Source organism: Pseudophryne corroboree, chromosome 3, assembly GCF_028390025.1.
Source record: "Pseudophryne corroboree isolate aPseCor3 chromosome 3, aPseCor3.hap2, whole genome shotgun sequence".
NCBI classification, from domain to species: domain Eukaryota; kingdom Metazoa; phylum Chordata; class Amphibia; order Anura; family Myobatrachidae; genus Pseudophryne; species Pseudophryne corroboree.
Window position 1 is genome coordinate 454,094,056 of NC_086446.1, and position 13,573 is coordinate 454,107,628.

Below are 13,573 nucleotides of genomic sequence, written 5' to 3' on the forward strand. Positions count from 1 at the left end.
AACCGTATCATTCACCACTACAAATAGGGTTTGAACGCTGGTTCCCTGTGGATTTATCCACATCTGTATACTTACCATTTAAGGGGGGGCGGGACACCCCTCATTACCAGCAGCATACCCCGCCTCAGACTAACACCTCAGTGCGCAGAGAACCCATTTCCGTAAATGTCAGAAGACATTCACTGCTGCAGCTCCAGCTCTCCCCAGCGGCGCTGTACATTCCCGAGCCCTGGTTGCCGGGTAACTACAGCAGGAGGCTCCGGTTTTCTTCACGTCAGGCACACACGACGGGGGCTCTCCGGGATCGCGTGGCCGCGCTTCGGGAGGTGGTAAGTGGGTCCCGCTTGTGGGACCCGGTCTTTATTGCGATCCGGCGCGGTCAGTGGGAGGCGGGCCACGTGCGCTGGCGGTGGACACTGTGGCAGTACAGGCGATCCCACTAGATCACCAGGGCATGGGTGCAGGTCAGGTTTTCTGTCTAAACTATTTTCAGTAGCCCACAGTACCCGGTGGTTTTGCCAGCAGGGGGATAAGGCTTAGACCTGAAGCCCCTCCCCCAGCCCCAGGGCGCCATTTCCCGCAAATGTTCCCGCCCTGGAGCTGCATATCTGTCTCTCCCTCACTCCCTGTCAGTGGCTGGGCGCCATTATCCCTCAGCTTCACTGTTCCTGGGACTGCTTGGGCAAATCCTCCTGTGTAAAGCCGCCTGGTTGTCAGTGCTGTGAATTTACATGACACTTAAGTATTCTACCTGCCTTTTTAGACAGTGCTAGTTAAGAAAGAGTGCGTTTAGTCAGGGTTTTCTAGTACAATTACCCTGTGATATACATCCAGTTCTTACTGTGTAGTGTTATATCTATTGACTACATAGCTATATATATAAGCTGGTCCAGTGCAGTATTATTGTTAGTAATAACCTCTGCATTGTTTAACTGTGACTATATGTGTGTGCATTAGCTTGCCGAGTGGTGTCCATTTTGTGTCTTTCACTCAACTTGCTATCCGTATATTCTATAACCTGAGGGGGCTTGGTGCGTCAGGTTTTTTATATTGATATAGGATTTTCACAAAGATATACTTAAATACTTATTTTTCTCTGTGATTTTAATCACCATATCTCTCCTTTTATCTCTGCTAGTGCTGACTACACTGCGCAGGGGTTTGGGTAAGAGGTATTGTGCTGCTGCCAATTGTACTGTGTTACCTGATACTGCAGGTTATATCGTGTCTGCTTCTGAGGGTAACGGTTCTGAGGCTGAACACACTGCCGGTGTTGCTGAAGCCACAGATCACTATGAGGAGAATATAGCAGCTGTGGGCTCTGGTCCTGGCCCCCAGTGCCACTGTGGCAACGGAGGTACATAATGACCCACCGTGGGCCGCTTTTTCCACGCTTCTACATACGCTAGTTAATAAACTAACACCCCCTATGCTGGTACAACCGTATTTGGTCCCTGCAGCTAACCCGCCGTGGGCGGACAATTTATCTGCTCAATTAAAGAAGTTGAACCAGTCCCTGACTACTAAAAAGTCTGACCATCGCTCGCCTAAGTCCAAGGGGTCCTCTAAGCGAGCGCTTGTCTCCTCACAATCCACTGCTGTCACTGACACCTCGTCTGACGAAGACGGCACTTACACTGACCCCACAGGTTCTGACTCAGATACGGCTGATGGGGAGGGTAGTTCACATGTGGATGTTCCTGATCTTTTGGAGGCTATTAAATTAATTCTACAGATTACGGATGATCCCGAGCCATCCGTCCCTCCTAAGAAACCAGATAGGTTCAAGCGTCAGAAGGTGGTTAAACAAGATTTACCTCACTCTGACCACCTAGTGGATATACGTCAGGAACCCTGGGAAAACCCGGGTACGAAGTTTGTGCCTCAAAAGAAGATGCTGGCTTGCTATCCCCTCGCACCAGAGCTGTCTAAAAATTGGGAAACGCCTCCTCCAGTAGACTCACATGTGGCTAGGGTGGTGGTTTCCTCAGCTCTACCTGTCACTACTGTCACGTCTCTAAAGGAGCCTACGGATAAACGTGTCGAGGGTTGTCTGAAAGCGATTTACACCCTCACGGGTGCTGCACAAAGGCCCACTATTGCAGCAACATGGGCTGCAGAGGCTATTGAAGCATGGGCCTTGGAGTTAGAAGCTGAAATCTCTTCTGACCATGCTAGACAATGCTTGTCATATATTGTCACAGCTTCTCGCTATATTAAAGAGGTGGCTTCTGATGCCGGTATCCTAGCAGCCAAGGCCTCTACTACGTCAGTCCTGGCTCGCCGGATATTGTGGCTGAGATCCTGGTCTGTTGATCTGGACTCTAGAAAAACCCTGGAGGTACTCCCTTTCAAGAGAGATATTCTGTTTGGGGAGGACTTAAATAAGATAGTGGCTGACTTGGCTACTGCCAAAACTGCCTATCTGCCAAGTACCGCTCCTTCTGTGTCGAAGGCTAAAGGTACTTCCTTTCGTCCTTCAGGTAAAGCAAAAGGTCAGGCGTACAACAAGCAGGCCCGCACTTCCAAACCTGGAAAGCCAAAGCCCAAAAGAGCCTGGGCTGCCCATCAGCCAGCTTCCAAGGCCGATAAGCCTGCCGCATGACGGGGCGGGCCTCCCCCTGGGGGATCCCAGGGTGGGGGGCCGGCTTCTAGTGTATACCCAGGAATGGTTGAAGACCACTTCAGATGCCTGGGTACGGGAAGTCGTCACTCGAGGTTACGCCATAGCCTTCAAAAACCGACCCCCTCATCGATTTTGCCAGATAGACGTCCCGTTGGACCAAAGGCAAACACTCTGCATTCGGTGGTACAGACCCTCCTGGATACAGGAGTCGTAGTACAGGTGCCTCTTGGGCAGAGGGGCCGGGGGTACTATTCTCCGCTGTTTCTAGTCCCGAAACTGAATTGGTCCTCCCGGCCCATTCTCAACCTCAAGGCATTGAACAGGTTTGTGAAGGTTTCCAAGTTCCGTATGGAAACCCTTCGCTGTATAGTTCTGGCCTTGGAACCTGGGGACTACATGGTCTCCCTGGACATACAGGATGCTTACCTGCATATTCCTATAGCAGCGTCACATCAGCAATACCTGAGGTTTGCTATTGGCAACCTCCATTACCAGTTTCGGGCGTTACCTTTTGGTTTAACAATGGCTCCGCGAGTCTTCACCAAAGTTATGGCGGTGATGACGGTGGTACTCCGCCGTCAAGGGGTCAGGATACCGCCGTCTCTGGACGACTTGTTAATCCTGGCAAATTCCCCAGAACTTCTCCTACGTCATCTAGATATGACTGTCCGGTTTCTACAAGCCCACGGGTGACTCATCAACTGGAAGAAATCATCCCTGATCCCTGCTCAGAGCATGTTGCATCTGGGAGCGTTATTGGACACTTACAACCAGAGGTTGTTCTTGTGTCAGGAGAAAGTCCTGAAGCTTTAGGACAGGATTCGTTGCTTCCTTTCTCGCCCGCAAGTGTCGATACATTCAGCGATGCAAGTGCTGGGCCTCATGGTATCAGCATTTGACATGGTGGAGTATGCTCAATTCCATTCTCGCCCCCTCCAGAGGCTGATTCTAGCCAAGTGGGACGGCCTGCCTTACCGGATCAGGTCTCAAATTATCTCTTTGACTCCGGAGGTCCGTCTGTCGCTGCTCTCGTGGCTCCAGGACCAACAATTGTGCAGGGGCCGTCCCTTCTGGATATCCAACTGGGTCCTGTTGACGACAGATGCCAGTCTCAGTGGTTGGGGCGCGGTGCTGGAGCAACACTCCCTTCAGGGTCGGTGGACCAAGGAGGAGTCCCTCCTCTTAATCAACATTCTGGAATTGCGGGCGGTCTTCAATGCGTTGAACCTGGCCCAGCATTTAATTCAGAACCATCCTGTTCAAGTGCAGTCGGACAACGCCACCACAGTGGCTTACATAAATCATCAAGGCGGCACTCGAAGCCGTCTGGCAATGAAGGAAGTCTCACGGATTCTACATTGGGCGGAACGCCATCTACAGGCCATATCGGCAAACTTCATTCCGGGAGTCCTGAATTGGGAAGCGGACTTTCTCAGTCGTCAGGACGTACATGCCGGCGAGTGGGGCCTCCATCCAGAAGTGTTTCAACTCCTAGTGGAAAAGTGGGATCTTCCAGACGTAGATCTGATGGCGTCTCAACACAATCACAAGGTTCCGGTCTTCGGAGCAAGGACAAGGGATCCTCAAGCAGCATTCGTGGATGCGCTGGCGGTGCCGTGGAGGTTTCGGCTGCCATACGTGTTCCCTCCGGTGTCACTCCTGCCCAGGGTAATTCGGAAGTTCAAGCAAGAAAAAGGAATTCTGCTTCTCATAGCTTCGGCGTGGCCCAGACGGCACTGGTTCTCAGACCTGCAAGGCCTATCGTTAGAGCGTCCAATTCTACTTCCACAACGCCCAGATCTCCTCGTTCTGTGTCTACCAGGACCTAGCCCGGCTGTCTTTGACGGCGTGGCTCTTGAAGCTTCCGTCTTAAGGGCTAAAGAGTTTTCTGAGGCGGTCATTCAAACTATGTTGCAGGCCCGGAATCCGGCTTCGGCTCGGATTTACTATAGGGTCTGGCATTCTTACTTTCTCTAAAGTCCTAGTGGATGCTGGGGACTCTGTAAGGACCATGGGGAATAGCGGGCTCCGCAGGAGACTGGGCACTCTAAAGAAAGATTTAGTACTATCTGGTGTGCACTGGCTCCTCCCTCTATGCCCCTCCTCCAGACCTCAGTTAGAATCTGTGCCCGGCCGAGCTGGGTGCTCCTAGTGGGCTCTCCTGAGCTTGCTAGAAAAGAAAGTATTTTGTTAGGTTTTTTTTATTTTCAGAGAGCTTCTGCTGGCAACAGACTCTCTGCTACGAGGGACTGAGGGGAGAGAAGCAAACCTACTCACGGCAACTAGGTAGCGCTTCTTAGGCTACTGGACACCATTAGCTACAGAGGGATCGAACACAGGTACCTAACCTTGATCGTTCCCTGAGCCGCGCCGCCGTCCCCCTCGCAGAGCCAGAAGAACAGAAGCAGCAGAAGCAAGAAGACATCGAAATCGGCGGCTGAAGACTCCTGTCTTCACTTAAGGTAGCGCACAGCACTGCAGCTGTGCGCCATTGCTCCCACAGCACACCGCACACTCCGGTCACTGTAGGGTGCAGGGCGCAGGGGGGGGGGGCGCCCTGGGCAGCAATTAAGTACCTTTTTGGCATAAAGAGGCATATATACAGTCTGGGACTGTATATATGCCTGAGCCCCCGCCATTTTTTACACATAAAAGCGGGACAGAAGCCCGCCGCTGAGGGGGCGGGGCCTTCTTCCTCAGCACACCAGCGCCATTTTCTCTTCACAGCTCCGCTGGAAGGACGCTCCCCAGGCTCTCCCCTGCAGTATACAGGTGCATTAAAGGGTAAAAAAGAGAGGGGGGGCACATAAATTTAGGCGCAGTATATATATATTAACAGCAGCTACAGGGTAAACACTAAGGTACAGTGTAATCCCTGGGTTATATAGCGCTGGGGTGTGTGCTGGCATACTCTCTCTCTGTCTCCCCAAAAGCCTTTGTGGGGTCCTGTCCTCAGTCAGAGCATTCCCTGTGTGTGTGCGGTGTGTCGGTACGAAACCTGTGTCGACATGTTTGATGAGGAAGGATTCGTGGAGGCAGAACAAGTGCAGCTGAGTGTGGTGTCGCCGCCGACGGTGCCGACACCGGATTGGATGGATATGTGGAAGGTGTTAAATGATAATGTAAACTCCTTGCATAACAGATTGAATAAAACTGTAACCGGGGGGAAGTCAGGGTCTCACCCCATGCCTGATCCTACAGCGCAGAGGCCGTCAGGGTCTCAAAAGCGCACACTATCCCAGATAGTTGACACAGATGTCGACACGGAATCTGACTCCAGTGTCGATGACGATGAGGCAAAGTTGCAGCCTAAAATGACTAAAGCCATCCGCTACATGATTGTAGCAATGAAGGATGTATTACACATGTCTGAGGAAAATCCTGTCCCTCACAAGAGGATTTATATGTATGGGGAGAAAAAGCATGAAGTGACTTTTCCCCCTTCACATGAATTAAATGAATTATGTGAAAAAGCGTGGGATTCCCCTGACAGGAAGGTGATAGTTTCCAAGAGATTACTTATGGCGTATCCTTTCCCGCCAACGGACAGGTTACGCTGGGAATCCTCCCCTAGGGTAGACAAGGCGTTGACATGCTTGTCCAAGAAGGTGGCCCTGCCGTCTCCGGATACGGCCGCCCTAAAGGATCCTGCGGATAGAAAGCAGGAAGCTATCCTGAAGTCGGTTTATACACATTCTGGCACACTGCTGAGGCCAGCAATTGCTTCGGCCTGGATGTATAGTGCGGTAGCTGCATGGACGGATTCTCTGTCTGAGGAGTTAGATACCCTGGACAGGGACACTGTTCTACTGACCCTGGGACATATCAAGGACGCGGTCCTATATATGCGGGATGCCCAGAGGGACATTTGCCTGCTGGGCTCTAGAGTTAACGCAATGTCCATTTCTGCCAGAAGGGTCTTATGGACTCGGCAATGGACAGGGGATACCGACTCTAAAAAACACATGGAGGTTTTACCTTATAAGGGTGAGGAATTGTTTGGGGACGGTCTCTCGGACCTAGTTTCCACAGCTACGGCTGGGAAGTCAAATTTCTTGCCTTATGTCCCTCCACAACCTAAGAAAGCATCGTATTACCAAATGCAGTCCTTTCGTTCTCAGAGGAGCAAGAAGGTCAGAGGTGCGTCCTTTCTTGCCAGAGGCAGGGGTAGAGGAAAAAAGCTGCACCATGCAGTTAGTTCCCAGGAACAAAAGTCTTCCCCGGCTTCCACTAAATCCACCGCATGACGCTGGGGCTCCACAGGCGGAGCCAGGAGCTGTGGGGGCGCGTCTCCGACTTTTCAGCCACCAGTGGGTTCGCTCACAGGTGGATCCTTGGGCTATACAAATTGTGTCTCAGGGATACAGGCTGGAATTCGAGGTGATGCCCCCTCACCGTTACCTGAAATCGGCCTTACCAACTTCCCCCATGGAAAGGGAGATAGTGTTGGAGGCAATTCACAAACATTTTCTCCATCAGGTGGTGGTAGAGGTCCCCCCCCCCTTCAAAGGGGAAGGGGCTACTATTCCACTATGTTTGTTGTACCGAAACCGGACGGTTCGGTCAGACCCATTTTAAATTTAAAATCCCTGAACATTTATCTGAAGAAATTCAAGTTCAAAATGGAATCGCTCAGAGCGGTCATTGCAAGCCTGGAGGAAGGGGATTTTATGGTGTCTCTGGACATCAAGGATGCTTACTTGCACGTCCCCATTTATCCGCCTCATCAGGAGTACCTCAGGTTTGTGGTACGTGACTGTCATTACCAATTCCAGACGTTGCCATTTGGCCTGTCCACGGCACCGAGAGTTTTTACCAAAGTGATGGCGAAAATGATGGTGCTCCTTCGGAAGCAAGGGGTTACAATTATCCCATACTTGGACGATCTCCTCATAAAGGCGAGGTCCAGGGAGCAGTTGCTGATCAGCGTAGCTCACTCTCAGGGAGTGTTGCGTCAGCACGGCTGGATTCTGAACATTCCAAAGTCGCAGCTGATTCCTGCGACGCATCTGCCCTTCCTGGGCATGATTCTGGACACAGACCAGAAGGAGTTGTTTCTCCCGGAGGAGAAGGCTCAGGAGCTCGTGACTCTGGTCAGAGACCTCCTAAAGCCAAAACAGGTGTCGGTGCATCGCTGCACGCGAGTCCTGGAAAAGATGGTGGCGTCATACGAAGCCATTCCCTTCGGCAGGTTCCATGCGAGGATCTTTCAGTGGGATCTGCTGGACAAGTGGTCCGGATCGCATCTTCAGATGCATCGGATGATCACCCTGTCCCCCAGGGCCAGGGTGTCTCTTCTGTGGTGGCTACAAGGTGCTCACCTCCTCGAGGGCCGCAGATTCGGCATACAGGACTGGGTCCTGATGACCACGGATGCAAGCCTCCGAGGGTGGGGGGCAGTCACTCAAGGAAGAAACTTCCAAGGGTTGTGGTCAAGTCAGGAGACTTGTCTGCACATCAATATCCTGGAACTAAGGGCCATATACAACGCCCTGAGTCAAGCGGAGCTTCTGCTTCGAAACCAACCAGTGCTGATTCAGTCAGACAACATCACGGCAGTGGCCCATGTAAACCGCCAGGGCGGCACAAGAAGCAGGGTGGCAATGGCAGAAGCCACCAGGATTCTTCGGTGGGCGGAGAATCACGTACTAGCACTATCAGCAGTGTTCATTCCGGGAGTGGACAACTGGGAAGCAGACTTCCTCAGCAGACACGACCTCCACCCGGGAGAGTGGGGACTTCATCAAGAAGTCTTCACGCAGATTGCAAATCGATGGGAACTGCCACAGGTGGACATGATGGCGTCCCGTCTCAACAAAAAGCTAAAAAGATATTGCGCCAGGTCAAGGGACCCTCAGGCGATAGCTGTGGACGCACTAGTAACACCGTGGGTGTTCCAGTCGGTCTACGTGTTTCCTCCTCTTCCTCTCATACCAAAGGTGCTGAGAATTGTAAGAAAAAGAGGAGTGAGAACAATACTCATTGTCCTGGATTGGCCAAGAAGGACTTGGTACCCGGAATTGCAAGAAATGCTCACAGAGGACCCATGGCCTCTGCCTCTCAGACAGGACCTGTTACAACAAGGGCCCTGTCTGTTCCAAGACTTACCGCGGCTGCGTTTGACGGCAGGGCGGTTGAACACCGGATCCTAGCAGAAAAGGGCATTCCGGAAGCAGTTATTCCTACGCTGATTAAGGCTAGGAAGGACGTGACAGCAAAACATTATCACCGTATATGGCGAAAATATGTTGCTTGGTGTGAGGCCAGGAAGGCCCCTACAGAGGAATTCCAGCTGGGTCGATTCCTGCACTTCCTACAGTCAGGTGTGACTATGGGCCTAAAATTAGGGTCCATAAAGATCCAGATTTCGGCCCTATCCATTTTCTTTCAAAAAGAACTGGCTTCACTGCCTGAGGTTCAGACGTTTGTTAAGGGAGTGCTGCATATTCAGCCTCCTTTTGTGCCACCAGTGGCACCTTGGGATCTTAACGTGATCTTGGCTTTCCTGAAATCCCACTGGTTTGAGCCATTAAAGACGGTGGAGCCTAAAGTATCTCACGTGGAAAGTGGTCATGCTGTTGGCCCTAGCCTCAGCTAGGCGTGTGTCAGAATTGGCGGCTTTGTCATGTAAAAGCCCCTATCTGGTTTTCCATATGGACAGGGCAGAATTGCGAACTCGTCCGCAGTTTCTGCCAAAGGTGGTGTCATCTTTTCATCTGAACCAACCCATTGTGGTGCCTGCGGCTACTCGTGACTTGGAGGATTCCAAGTTGCTTGATGTAGTCAGGGCTTTGAAGATCTATGTTGCCAGGACGGCTGGAGTCAGGAAGACTGACTCGCTGTTTATCCTGTATGCATCCAACAAGCTGGGTGCTCCGGCTTCAAAGCAAACCATTGCTCGCTGGATCTGTAACACGATTCAGCAGGCTCATTCTGCGGCTGGATTGCCGCATCCAAAATCAGTAAAAGCCCATTCCACAAGGAAGGTGGGCTCTTCTTGGGCGGCTGCCCGAGGGGTCTCGGCATTACAGCTTTGCCGAGCTGCTACTTGGTCGGGTTCAAACACGTTTGCAAAGTTCTACAAGTTTGATACCCTGGCTGGTGTTTGCCCATTCGGTGCTGCAGAGTCATCCACACTCTCCCGCCCGTTTGGGAGCTTTGGTATAATCCCCATGGTCCTTACGGAGTCCCCAGCATCCACTAGGACGTTAGAGAAAATAAGAATTTACTTACCGGTAATTCTATTTCTCGTAGTCCGTAGTGGATGCTGGGCGCCCGTCCCAAGTGCGGACTTTCTGCAATACGTGTATATAGTTATTGCTTAATAAAGGGTTATGTTATGTTGGCATCCGTTGGTTGATGCTCTGTTGGTTATTCATACTGTTAACTGGGTAAGTTTATCACAAGTTATTCGGTGTGATTGGTGTGGCTAGTATGAGTCTTACCCGGGATTCCAAAATCCTTTCCTTGTAATGTCAGCTCTTCCGGGCACAGTTTCCTTAACTGAGGTCTGGAGGAGGGGCATAGAGGGAGGAGCCAGTGCACACCAGATAGTACTAAATCTTTCTTTAGAGTGCCCAGTCTCCTGCGGAGCCCGCTATTCCCCATGGTCCTTACGGAGTCCCCAGCATCCACTACGGACTGCGAGAAATAGAATTACCGGTAAGTAAATTCTTATTTTGTTTGGTGCACATCTAATGATTATGACGCTTCCAAGTTTAGTATAGCCAAGTTGTTGGCTTTTCTTCAGCAGGGCCTGGACTTAGGCCTGCGTCTGGCCTCCCTCAAGGTTCAAATATCTGCCTTGTCGGTGTGGTTTCAGAGAAAAATTGCGACCTTACCTGATGTGCATACCTTTACTCAGGGTGTATTGCGTATCCAACCTCCCTATGTCCCGCCTGTGGCTCATTGGGACTTGTCGGTGGTTTTGGAGGCACTACAAAAGTCTCCATTTGAACCTCTTGGTTCAGCTGATCTTAAGTGGCTTTCCCTTAAGGTGGTGTTTCTGCTGGCTATTGCTTCAGCTAGAAGAGTGTCGGATTTGGGTGCCTTGTCCTGTAGTTCCCCATATCTGATTTTTCACCGTGACCGGGCGGTTCTTCGAACTCGTCCCGGATATTTACCTAAGGTGGTATCTTCGTTCCACCTTAACCAGGAGATTGTGGTTCCGGCACTTGTTTCTCTTGATCTGTCTCCCAAAGAGAAGTCTTTGGATGTGGTACGGGCTCTCCGTATCTATGTGAAGAGAACTGCTTCCATTAGGAAATCTGATTCTCTCTTTGTACTGTTTGGATTTCACAAACGGGGCTAGCCTGCTCACAAGCAGACTTTGGCCAGATGGATTAGAATGGTGATTGCACATGCTTATGTGAGGGCTGGTCTGTCAGCTCCTTCTCACATTACGGCCCATTCTACTCGGTCTGTTGGACCTTCTTGGGCAGCCCGCCGTGGTGCGACCCTTGAACAATTGTGCAAGGCGGCTACGTGGTCCTCAGTGAACACGTTCATAAGGTTCTATGCCTTCGATACTGCCGCTTCCCAGGATGCTTCCTTTGGACGCCGGGTTCTTGTGCCCGCTACAGTGCATCCCCTCCCATAAGGAACTGCTTTAGGACATCCCCAATGTCTATCCTTGTGGAGCCCAGTGTACCCCGCAGCAGAAAATGAGATTTATGGTAAGAACTTACATTTGTTAAATCTCTTTCTGCGAGGTACACTGGGCTCCACAAGGCGACCACCCTGACGCACTTAGCTTCTTTGGGTTGGTATGGCATTAGCCGCTGACAGTTCTCCTGTCGCGAGAGTGTGGTGTATGTGGCTACTAACCGTTGTCGTCTCTTTTCCTGCTTCTGCATTGGGCTGGTTAACTAAAAACTGAGCTCCTGTGCAGGGAGGCGGGGTTATAAAGGAGGCGGCTCTGTGCATTCTGGGAACAGTCAAAGCTTTGAGCCTGTTGGTGCCTCGGATCAAGATCCTACTCTACACCCCAATGTTTATCCTTGTGGAGCCCAGTGTACCTCGCAGAAAGAGATTTAACAAAGGTAATTTCTTACCATAAATCTCATTTTATATATATATATATATAATGTGAGAAGGTCCCATCATGCTTTAGCGTACAGAGGGGGAGGAGCGTGAACTCTGGTAACCAAACTGAAACTGCCTAGCTCCAATGCAGCGACTATTCCCCACATTCTATTGTGCCCCAATTAACCTTGGATAAAAGTATTTAACATTGAGGGTAAAAAAATTAAATAAAAATTGACCCCTTGCATCTGACCCATTATATAGATTCAGACAGGCCACTAAGACTGACAGGGTCGGAGCTGCTTCTGGCAGTTCCAAAACAGTTCAAACCCAAGAGAGTATTAGGGTTACTGATTTAATCAAATCAGTTTTGATTTCATAGGGGTATATTCAATAGGAGTCGGATCCATTCCGACATTCAGTTGTCGGAATGGATCCGACAACCCCTATTCAATGAACGGCCAAATCCGACTGTTGGATTTGGCCGTCCTGTCAGGCAGCTGCTGTCAGCGGCTGCGGATGCGCTGACAGTAGCGGCCAGGGGAGCAGAGAGCGGCGGCCGTGAGCGGGAGGGGCTGGCTGCGGTGGACTTGTGGAGCCGCAGGCAGCAGGAAGAAAGGTGCTGCAGCGGCGGGGGGAGCACTGATCGGCGGGCAGCGGGAGGTGCGGGCAGCGGGGTAACATGTCTGCGGCGGCGGGAGGAGGCACTGCAGGGAGAGAGGTGCGCTGGCCAGGGACGGCCAGGCACCTCTCTCCCTGCAACGCCTTCCCCCGCCGCCGCAGACATGTCCCCCCGCAGCCTGCTCCTCCCGCCGGCCGCCGATCTCTGGTCCCCCCGCCACCCGCAGCACCACTAGTCTCCTCATCTCAATCTGACTTTTTTTGAAGTCGGATTGAGATTGTCGGAAACAATCGGATTGTCGGCCCCGCTTCTGACAATGCACGCTGATCGGCGGCTGAAGCCGCCGATCAGCGTGCATTCCGACAAGTCGGGTTTCCCGACTTGTTAGAATAAACGGGGCACTAATGAATAGGTCGGAACCCCTTCCGACCTAAAACTGTCGGAAGCTGACGTCTTTCCGACAAGATGGCAGCTTCCGACAGTTATTGAATATACCCCATAGTCTTCAAATGTAACTCTCACAGCTGTCTCTGTGTTATTATTTATTGCATTCTGCCTTTTGTGTAATTTGTTATTTATTGTTGTTAATATATGTATGTATATTTTGTTTTCAGATTACAGTATTGTCTTATGAAGAATTTTTATTCCTGGCAGGTTTGTAGCTCACTGGAACATCGCCAAGTCGATGGCTGGGTATTATCAGGAGTCAGGGAGAGCAGGCCGCGATGGCAAGCAGTCCTTTTGTCGTTTATACTATTCCAGGACTGATCGAAACCAAGTCAGCTTTCTGATAAAGAAAGATATCACAAAAGCACAGGTAAATGTTTAAAGCATTGCTTATATCCTTGTTATGACTGCAGCAACAAATCTCCTTGGGTGAGGTGAAAGGTTTGTTCCAGTCGTCGTTAATACCTCTCTAAAGAGTGTTTTATAATTGTAAAGTGTAACAAAATATGCCATTGCCTATATAATTAACTGTTGATAATATGAAGGAACTAAGATTATATTGTATTCATTTTTTTAATCATTCCCTCTTCAATTTGTCTTCCTACTTTGGAATGGTTGTATGCTTGTGTTTTTTGTGTTAAAACTTCATGCATACCAGATGTGAGATTTTTTTTTCTCCTGCTTGATTTTGCAATGGGCATGAACTGAGGAAATTTGCATTATGAAAAAGATATGGTAATAGTTTTTAAAGTTTGAAGGCAAAAAAGTTTTAATAGGCAAAAATTACACTTCAAAACAACTTGCATTAACAAAATATATTATACGTGAATAATAAAACAGTCAAGCAGTAAGTA

General features: G+C 50.4%; 1 protein-coding gene across 8 annotated transcripts in view; it reads left to right on the plus strand.

Moving 5' to 3' along the window:
- RECQL5 (RecQ like helicase 5) overlaps window positions 1-13,573 on the plus strand; it is a 304,462-nt gene that overhangs the window by 68,288 nt on the left and 222,601 nt on the right. For all 8 annotated transcript variants that reach the window (XM_063960597.1, XM_063960602.1, XM_063960599.1 and 5 more), the window contains one exon: window positions 12,927-13,089. In XM_063960597.1, coding sequence (XP_063816667.1) covers window positions 12,927-13,089 — 163 coding nt within the window. The remainder of the gene's footprint in view (window positions 1-12,926; window positions 13,090-13,573) is intronic.